Here is a 10,184-nt window from a genome sequence, read left to right as displayed (position 1 = left end):
ATTTCTCGCCTTCTGCTGGGTTTGGGATCGTTCTGTTCTTCTTTCTCCAGCTCTTTGAGTCTATTCGTTAGGTTGTCTATTTGCATGTTTTCTGTCTTTTTGATATAGGCATTTATGGATATGAATTTTCCTCTCAGGACTGCTTTAGCTGCATCCCATAGATTTTGATAAGTTGTATCTCCATTGTCATTTAATTCAAAGAAATTTTTGATTTCCATCTTGATTTCTTCTTTTATAGAATAATTATTCAGGAGAAGGTTATTTAGCTTCCATGACTTTGAGTAAGAGAGAGGGTTTCTGTTTGTGATCATTGTTACTTTTATTCCGCTGTGATCTGAGAAGATGCATGGTATAATTTCTATTTTTCTGAATTTTTGAAGACATGATTTATGTCCTAGGACATGGTCAATCTTAGAGAATGTCCCGTGAGCTGATGAGAAGAATGTATATTCTGTGGACTTTGGGTAGAATGTCCTATAGATGTCAGCCATGCCCATTTGTTCTAGCATTCTATTTAGGTCCATTATGTCTTTGTTTATTTTCTGTTTAGAGGATCTGTCCTGTACTGTCAGTGGGGTGTTAAAGTCTCCAGCTATTACAGTATTGTTATCTATCATTTGGTTGAGATCTAGTAGGGTTTGCTTTATGAATCTAGGTGCACCTAGGTTGGGTGCATATATATTGAGTATAGTCATGGCTTCTTGATGAATTGTGCCTTTAATCAGTATGTAGTAGCCATCTTTGTCTTTTATTATTTTTGTTGGTTTGAAAGCTAAGTTATTGGAAATTAAGATTGCCACACCAGCTTTCTTTTGGTTACCATTTGCTTGAAATATCGATTTCCATCCTTTTATTTTCAGTCTAAATGCATCTTTGCAGGTTAGGTGAGTTTCTTGAAGACAGCAGATACTTGGATTGTGTTTTTTTATCCATTGGGCCAGTCTATGTCTCTTGAGCGGGGAGTTCAAGCCATTCACATTTATTGAGAAAACTGATATGTGAGACAGTTTTTTGTTCAGCTTGTTGGGTAGAACTTCATTGTGATGTTTTCTCTCCTGGGCCATTGTGGTATCTGGAATTTGATCTTTGGCTCTTGAGTAGTTTTACATTCGTGGATCTTTCTTGTGCTGATCCGTGTGTAATTCTCTTTTGAGTACTTCTTGGAGGGCTGGTCTTGTCTTGGTGAATTCCCTCAACCTTTGTTTATCTGAGAATCAACATGACATTTGTTGGGAACAAACAAACCATATCCAAAGCATAGAACATGTCATGTGATTAGTGTAAGTTAATCATGGTAATCTCATCTCCTGTGTCATGGACTGGTTCAGGGTTGGGCAGGCCTTATACAATTACAGCCAATGACATGTGTTGAGAATCTTCACAAGACTTCTCAGAAAGTAAAACCAGTCTCTCGCTACACAGTTCCATGAATAAGGGAGTATATTTCCACAGATGTTGATCAGAGCCTGCTTGTATCTATCAGGATCCCAGTGGGAAATAGAGTTCCATTTGGATAATTTGGAATGAAGATACTTTAATTATAGGACCATTTATGGAGGTATAAACAAATGAAGGTATGAGTAGCTTGTGGGATTTTGAGGTTCCTGGACACTAGCAAGAATGGGAAGCTTGAAGACACAAGGAGAGCTGGCAAAGAAATTGTTGTGGTAAGACCAGCCACTGCCAGAACAAATGTGCACCAAAGCAAGGAAGGGGTGGAGAAGCAAGACCATGGCACCATAGCCTTGTTCTCTTTCAACCTTCTGATCTCCTGCTGGTGCCTCCCACTGGCTGAGTCCAGTTAGAAGCCAGCTGGAAAGTCAGACCACATGATGCAATCCTTAGCTTAGCCTTTGAGGCACAGAGCAAGACCTAATGAGGACAGAGAAAGGACCTGGTGAGCTAAACTAAGAATAACCAGCATATTCCTATGGCCACATGGGGAATCAACCATAGGATGAAGCCAATGCTGGTAGACAGAAGGGCAGAGAGAAATAATTAGGTCTGTGTTGACATGGATATAGACTGGATCAATCAACCCCCTAAGACTGCACTATTTCTGGACTTTCTATTATAAAATATAATAAGTGTCTTTAACATATAAGTCATTTTCAATTGATGTTTTTGTTACATGAAGGCAAAGCATACTATCTAATATTAGTATGCTTTACCTTTTGCTCTGTGTGCGTAATTATAGAACACATCCCCTTCTTGAATTTCCTCCCTCCTCCACCCTGACAAACCACAAATACAAGTCTGTTGCGTGAAGCATCTTCTACTGAAGTTTTCAGGCTTATATGGAGGGTTCATATACCACAGTGAAATGCAAAATGCCAAAATACATTAGATATCTTCTGGCTATGTTAATTTAAGTAATTTAAGTTTCTCTCTGACTACTCCACTTCCTAGAGTGAGAAGCACACCCACAGGGCCTGTCTTTAAACCCTGTCATGACCTCTACATCATCAAGTCCCCATTTTTCTCCTCTTGAAAAATTATTTATGAATTAATCTGAGAAATCATCATCTTTAGGCCTATGCTGCCCTGAGTACCGCAGCAGGGCTATGGACAACGCAGAGAACTGGAGAGAAGGCTGGGCCAAGGGAAGCACCTGGCCGAAGTCCAGACCAGAGCCGTTCCAGGTGTTGGCCAATCAGAAAACGGTTCTAAACTGACACTTCTGTTGCTAGTTGAAAAGTCCCTGTGAAGAGGCCTGTGAAAGTGGGAAATCCCCAGGCTGATACAGATTTGCAGTCTTCCTTTCCCAGCGTCAGAAGAGAAGTGACAGAACCTTCCTCCTTAGGACAGGAGGGACGGGGATAGGTCAGAGGCCTTTGTTTATTCTGTGGGGGCTGAGGACATTGAAGGCACCTTCAAGGTCCCTCTCTGACCATTCTTCCTTGCCCCTAACCCCATTCCAGGTCTAAGTGTGGTTCCTGCTTTAAGCTTCTGTTGCACCCATGGAGACCCTCCTTATGCCAGGGTTGCCCTGATCCCAAGGACACCACTGCCGGTGGAAGCCCAGCAACAACTTCCTAGTCTTAGGTGCCCTGCAACTGTGCACCTAATACAGAATATCAGGATAAGTCAATTCACGTGCCACTAATGAAAACTTGTTGCTGCCTCTTCCTTATTTCTGTCTCCCTGGCAAACTCCTTACATTCTGTTTTCAGATCCTCTCCTCTATTTCAAAAGGAGAACCTAAAATACACCAAAGAGAGGGATGGGTTGTCGTGTGTAGGGTTGCTATTAATGTTTAGCAGGCACTGTTCTAATCATTTACAACCACTTCGTACTACCCTTAGACATGTGCAAGAGGAGTCTTACAAATAATAAATTGATTAAAAAACACATCAATATTTCTGCCATTTGGGTTTGGTATTTAGAGCTGGCACAGTACAATCTATAACTTTAAACATCTGTCCCCTCATTAATCCCATACAGGCCCCAGGAAATGATTCTCCACGTATTTTACTCTCTGTCTTCAAAACTAAAGGTAACTGTGCCCAAATGCTGTAAAAGTTTGTGTATTGTGCCTTTGCAGACGTCAGATGACCTGTTTCATGGTTCAGAGGCGATTGAAGCAGGTGAAGAGTTTATAAAAGTCAACTTAATTAACATTTCAAATACTTTCACTTAAAGAGAATGGATGTAATGGATTGTTGTATAATAAAATATCCCCTGGCAGCAGGATTGGGTGTCACTTTTTGTTGCTTGTTTTCTTGTTCTGCGTATTAACTTGATATTTCCAACAATTACACATGACAGCTGAGAAACCTCTTGCAATATTAAACAATTTATATTGTTCTTAAATTTGTATACATGAAGATCTAGATGAAAATGCATAAAATATGACCTGCATTTTACAAAGAAGCCTGCAGTTGAAAGAAGTTCAGTAATTTTTTGGGTCTTATAAAGCACATTAGTGGTAGAATTATAGCTCAAAACCATTTCCCTCTAATAATTCTGCTCTTCCCACCCCAATTTAAGGCTCCTCTGTGTTTAAAATAATAGAAGTGAGCATCTCTGTGACAACAAATTTTTGTCCCCTAAAATATAATTCCTACTTATTTTCCCTTACTAAAAATTCCAAGTATAAGGACAATAGGTTTCAAATAAACATCACAAAGATGTCTACTCTTGAATCACTTTTCTCTTTTGATTCCCTGAACCCCTAAAGCATTCAGTCTTCAGATCTAGACAGGCATAGTCTGTAATTTGATCTAGACAGGCATCAAATGTTCATCCAGTGCAATGCAGTGAAAATACAGTGCCAGGCATTGGATTGAGAACCTTCATAAAATATGTCTGCCCAGAGACAGATGATGTCCTGATGTCCTGTAGCTGATTGGTTCCCTTCCTAGGGACTCCCCAGTCCCACCATGCATGGAAGCTTTCACAGGTTTTTATTCTCTGAGGTGGGCAGTCAGATCCATCAGGTGTGAGCTGTGTTGACTACCACTACTTTTCCCCTTGTTCTCAATCATGTCTTGGAAGATGGCTCTGCGGCTCCCGGGAGGCCTCTGGACAGCGGCTGTGACGGTGATTGTGCTGATGCTGAGCAGCCCCGTGGCTGAGGGCAGAGACTCTCCCCGTAAGTGCCGGGCAGCGACTCTCCAGAGCCACCATTCTGGGGAGCAGGCTCTCCTGGGGCTGGGCACGTGGGGTGGTGGTCTCTACGGTCCCAGAACACAGTCTTTATCATACATTCCGCCTTTCTGGGAAGAGGGCTGTGCTACAGTCTCACCTCCACCTTCCAGTGACAGGTGAGCACAGCCTCTATCCCACGGGTTCAAACCTGGACATGTTAGGACGGAGGAGGAGATGAAGCATGTGTTTGGCAGAGACAGGACAAAGTGAGCGTGGGGTTCATTTCAAAGATACGAATTTCCCCAAAGACACAGATTTGTTATTTTAGGGCTGCCTGAAACCTTGTCTGGATGAACACTATGGGATTCTGGGTTAGGGAAATGTAGGTCAGCAATGGGCTCTGGAGTCTCAGCACTGAGGAAGAAACTCCGCATTCCTGACTCTAGGTGAAGGGTTCATGGAGGCAGACTCTTGGGATTTGAGGTGGGTCAACTGGTGACGGTAGACAGGGACTCTTAATTTCAGGTTTCATTGGTTTATGGGCAAATAATGACTAGTGGGATTCAGACTGGAGTTGATGGTAGACTAAGCAGGATGTAAAGGATGCAGAGAGGTGAAATGATACATACTGAGAAGCCACTCGTTTCAGACACAGGGTCCGTATCTTTATATAAATTCTGTCTCAGTCTTCCTGACACCCCTGTGTGTATAATTATGACTTTTACATAATTATACGTGTGATGTGGAGACTCTGCTAAGCAACCTGCCCAAGGCGGCAACCGGCACAGCTTTACTGGAACCAAATTTATCACCTTCCAGAGCTTGTGTTCTTCGCATGAATAAGATGGAGGTGAAGGTCCCTTCTCACCACACCGGAGGGAGGAGCGTCACACTCCAGTTGGGTGGGGTGGCAGGAACCCAGAGTATACTGAGACTTGGTGGGAAGGAAGGACAAGAGGATGTGCTTGTCAGGACAAGGACAAGCTTAATGTCCGCTGGACTCTAGGCTTTGCGCGCCAGTCCCTTGAACTCCGGGGCTTATGCGAATCCTTGTCTTGGAAGTTCCCAGGAATCCTGCGGAAAATGAGACTTCCTGGGAGAACGTCCTGACCCCTCTAGGGACCCCTCCCCCTCTAGGGACAGGGGTCTCTGTAACATTCACGCGACAGGCCCGGGCAGGGGTCGCAGCTGTTAGCGACTGGGGCCCCCGCCACACGAGCGCGGATTCCGGGTTCCGCAAGGCCTCGGAGGCGGGAGGCTGGGAAGGGCCGCGGGGTGCAGGGTTGGGCACAGCGCTGGGTCGGGTCGGAACCGAGAGTCGCCGCCCGCCGCCAAACGGGTTCCGGCTTACGGGACCGCAGCGCGGGGCGGCGGGGGCTGCGGGGACCGGCTGCCGGCTGACCCGCGGTGATTCCCCGCAGAGAATTTCGTGGTGCAGTTTAAGGGTCTCTGCTACTTCACCAACGGGACGGAGCGGGTGCGGGCTGTGACGAGACACATCTACAACCAGGAGGAGCTCGTGCGCTTCGACAGCGACGTGGGGGAGTTCCGGGCGGTGACGCCGCTGGGCCGGCCGGACGCCGAGTACTGGAACGGCCAGAAGGACTTCCTGGAGCAGACGCGGGCCGCGGTGGACACGGTGTGCAGACACAACTACCAGAGAGAGGTCATCACGACCTTGCAGCGGCGAGGTGAGCGCTGCCGCCCCCCGCGGGCCCACGCTCGCAGCAGAGTGGGCAACTGGTAATCAAACTCACTCGAGTGTTAACAGAACATTAGTGGGGAAAAAGAATATGAAAGAACATATATCATCAAATAAGTAAAACGTGCATCAAATATTTAGAATCGTTTCACACCAAGGAAATAAGGGAGATGCAGTAAAACGGTTCTATAGATAAAGGGCAAGATATATTAAATGCGTAGGGAAAACTGTGTCATATTCAATCCCGAGTGGCAATCCGAGAAGATAAGGTAATTGAGGCCTGGGCAAACGATGATTTCAAGTCCTCCCTACTTTCCCTAAAGCATCTAAACTTGTGAAATAACATAATCGTTTGCCAGTTTCTATTGCTAGATTACAGCTTCTGCCAAGGCAGGGGTGTGGCCTGTCATTTATCTTTGGCTCCCTAGCACTTATATTTGTACAATGAACGAACGAATGAATGAATAAGTGCAGATGGCATATTTGATGAGGAGATTGAAGTTTACGTATTTAAGGGTATAAATTTCTGTGGGGAGTTCACCACAGCAGGGCATGTGAGTTCAGGTTAAGCCAAACGCTGGGAGGGATGCTGTGTAGACGGGTAACGTGCAGGAAGGGCTCCTGCCCTCAGGGTTTGTTAGTATCATAGGCTGAGAACAGTGGAGTGCAGCCTGCATGAGAAGCATTGCTTCGTAAGAGGATGTGATGGTTACTTTGTTGACTAGACAGTAATGCCTGTACATTATTAATTTTCAGTCCATGTTACTATTCTCCTAGCCCTGACTCATGGCAAGGGCCTCACACTGGCAGGGGACAGTCAAAGCCTCTGTATTTTCTCTGCTATGGGGAGCACTGGGACTAAGAAAACTGTTCCTGTCCTAAAATGAGTCAATAGAGCTGATCCTGATGGTGACCTTCAATTTTTATCAGTGAGGAAGGAAAAGGAATCCAAGTTTATTATTGTTATTATTTTTAATTTTATGAATACTGACCTATATAATATGTTGATTTATAATTTTAAGGTGATTCAATTTTGTAAACATAGTAACTTCCGTAAAATGATTAGACTCTGAAGAGTAAACTGACTGACATGTGTCATTGAGCTAATAAGTGGCAGAGCTCGGATTCTAATCTAAGACTTGGGCTCCAATTATCTTTCCACTCTGGTACCAAAGAGGGACTCTTCCCCATGGGAGACTTGCCATGTGGTCTCAAATCTCACACATGTCTGTTACTCCCCCTCAGTGGAGCCTACAGTGACCATCTCCACATCCAGGACAGAGGCCCTAAACCACCACAACATGCTGGTCTGCTCGGTGACAGATTTCTATCCAGGCCAGATCAGAGTCCGGTGGTTGCGGAATGACCAGGAGGAGACAGCCGGCGTTGTGTCCACCCCACTTATCAGGAATGGGGACTGGACCTTCCAGATCCTGGTGATGTTGGAAATGACTCCCCAGCGAGGAGATGTCTACACCTGCCACGTGGAGCACCCCAGCCTCCAGAGCCCCATCACCGTGGAGTGGCGTAAGGGAAATTTGTTTTCTTTTGCTGTGGGCCTCACAAAACTAAGGACAGAGCTCCCTCTGGCCCATATATGCCATCCCATCCCTTATCCCCGATGTCACTGCTGAGCTAGGAATCACAGAAGACATATCTCTTGAGACTCTGAAAAGCAAAAGAGAGCACCTCTTGCTACATGGCAAGGGCATCGGAAGAATTCTTATGTAATTGTCTTTCAGATACTAGCGAGATCACTGTATACACTGTAGCCTTGGAACCCAGCCCTGATAGCTCTGAGGCTCTGAGGGACTGACTGTTATGGCTGGTGACAGGGTTCCTAGGGCCTAAGGTTACGGATGTGCTCCTGAGGAGCAGGGATCCGCTTCCCCTCTCCCTCACCCACCCACCGTGTCCAAGGCTGTTCCTTCCCTTCCCCAGGGGTGGTCAGAATGGGGAACGAGGTTCCCTTGACACCTCCCCGTCCTGCACCTCAGACTGGACTTCAGGTCCTCAGCAGGGATACTGTAAGGTATGAGGACAAACGCTGACACTCAGACTCTGCTCCCCAGGGGCTCAGTCTGAATCTGCCCAGGGCAAGATGCTGAGTGGCGTCGGGGGCCTTGTGCTGGGGCTGATCTTCCTCGGGCTGGGCCTTGTCATCCATCACAGGAGTCAGAAAGGTGAGGAACGCTGAGGGGCCATGGGGGAGATGGGCTGGGCCCGAGACCCTTTGTTCAGAGAGGCTCCACCTCTAGGTGCAGCTCTTTCCTCCCGACCCTGAAAAGAAGGAGGCGGGGCTGGTGGTGGGAGGCGATGGAGCAACCTGGGGAGGCATTGGAATCTGATTGGTTGAAAGGGAGCCCTACGCAGAGGTGACGGGTGAAGTTTATTCTAGGACTTCTTTACCATTCATTGTCTCACGGGCTCCTTTCCAAAAGCATCCTCCATGAAGAGAGTCAGAGCCTTGGCTTTCTTTCCTTCTAGCGACAATTTCATTTGTTTTGGTGGATTTTAGCTTAGGGCAGTTAAAGCTGTGGAGCATGGGTGGGGTGAGAATATAACTCTCCAGTTAAATTGTACGTCTCATTTCTCTTTTGGGTGAGTAAGAGTGTGGCTATTTGTGTAATGAGACTTTCTCTGTGTAACTTCCTTTTGTAGGACCTCGTGGGCCTCCACCAGCAGGTAATATTTCTGTTCTGATTCAGTGGGGACAGGGGGACAGGTATAAGAAGGAAGGGCCTGAGGTGAGTGTACTGGGCACTTTGTTCATAGCCTGTTCCCTTCTATGGGGATCAAGAGTTAAGGGAAAATTTTCCCAGTTTCTATAAAAAGCTCCAAAGATTATTCCCTAGAATTAAGTCATAACTTTGTAGCATCTTTCTGTGAGACCTGGAGTCAAACCACGCCTTAGGTGATAGGCACCAAGCTCATGTCTACTTTGTGCCACATGTTGGTGGCTGCTGCCTGTAGGTAATTTACCAGTGACTGGAAGAGGCAGCTAGTGATAGAAAGAGGGTAGTTATCGTCCGGTTTACTAAAAAGGTTGAGCCTTTCATGTTCCCCAGAAGGATAATAGCCGTTTGCCCACCTCCCCCACAGCTGTGTCAGCTGAATTCCGTGTCCTCGTTAGCTAATTTCACCTTAACACACAGATATTGGGGGAGGTGACAATATGCCCTAGACCTCAGCTTTCTCTGTCTGGTGCTGTGGAGCCCCGAGGGGAGGGAGGAGAGTGTGTCCCTCAGGGTCCCCTGTGCTGATCACCCCTCTCTCTCCTGCAGGGCTCCTGCACTGACTCCTGAGGACTGTTTGACTGGGATTGGTTATCATTCTTCCATAATGCCTGCCTGTCTGCCCAGAATTCCCAGCCACCTGTGTTCGCCTATCCCCCTCTGAGCTCAGAGTCCTATAGTGGCTGTCATGCAGCCACCAGGTCACCTCCTGTGACCCCTGCCCCAAAGATCTGGCTGTGAACCTGCTTCCTGCCCTGACCAGAGCCTCTGCCTGTGCGCTGCCAGCTGCGTCTACTCAGGCCCCACGGGGCTGCTCCGTTTCCATTCTGCCCCCACAGACCGCTCACGAGAAGCACATCATATCCATTTACCTGACTTTAGAGCTTTTCAAAAATAATTAAACATGATTATGACTTATTTGTACCCTAAACTTTCTTAACTGGTGGAGGCAGGAAACCACTGCAGAACAAACGAACGTATTTTGAGGTGACCCAGCCAACCTGTGGCCGGAAGGAGGGGTTGCTCCTTGAAAGGAGACTAGAAGCACCTTGGGTGCCTTGTGAGGGAGGCAGAGGAGGTAGAAAATCAGTTCTCTCATCACATCCTTCACAGTTCTTTTTTTTTTTTTTTTTGAAACAGAGTCTCACTTTGTTGCC

General features: G+C 46.5%; 1 protein-coding gene across 1 annotated transcript; it reads left to right on the top strand.

The window, feature by feature from the left end:
• Positions 1-4,431: 4,431 nt before the first annotated feature.
• On the top strand, positions 4,432-9,910 carry LOC138395663 (HLA class II histocompatibility antigen, DQ beta 1 chain-like). The gene is made up of 6 exons (XM_069488513.1): positions 4,432-4,594; positions 6,012-6,281; positions 7,538-7,819; positions 8,365-8,475; positions 8,954-8,977; positions 9,577-9,910. Exons 1-6 carry the CDS (start codon positions 4,486-4,488, stop codon positions 9,588-9,590), a joined length of 810 nt encoding a protein of 269 aa, XP_069344614.1. The 5' UTR covers positions 4,432-4,485; the 3' UTR covers positions 9,591-9,910.
• Positions 9,911-10,184: the final 274 nt, after the last annotated feature.

The sequence above is a fragment of the Eulemur rufifrons genome, chromosome 15 (assembly GCF_041146395.1).
Source record: "Eulemur rufifrons isolate Redbay chromosome 15, OSU_ERuf_1, whole genome shotgun sequence".
In the NCBI taxonomy this organism is placed as follows: Eukaryota; Metazoa; Chordata; class Mammalia; order Primates; family Lemuridae; genus Eulemur; species Eulemur rufifrons.
The sequence above is the reverse complement of the archived record's forward strand: the minus strand, read 5'-3'. Positions and strand labels throughout refer to the sequence as shown.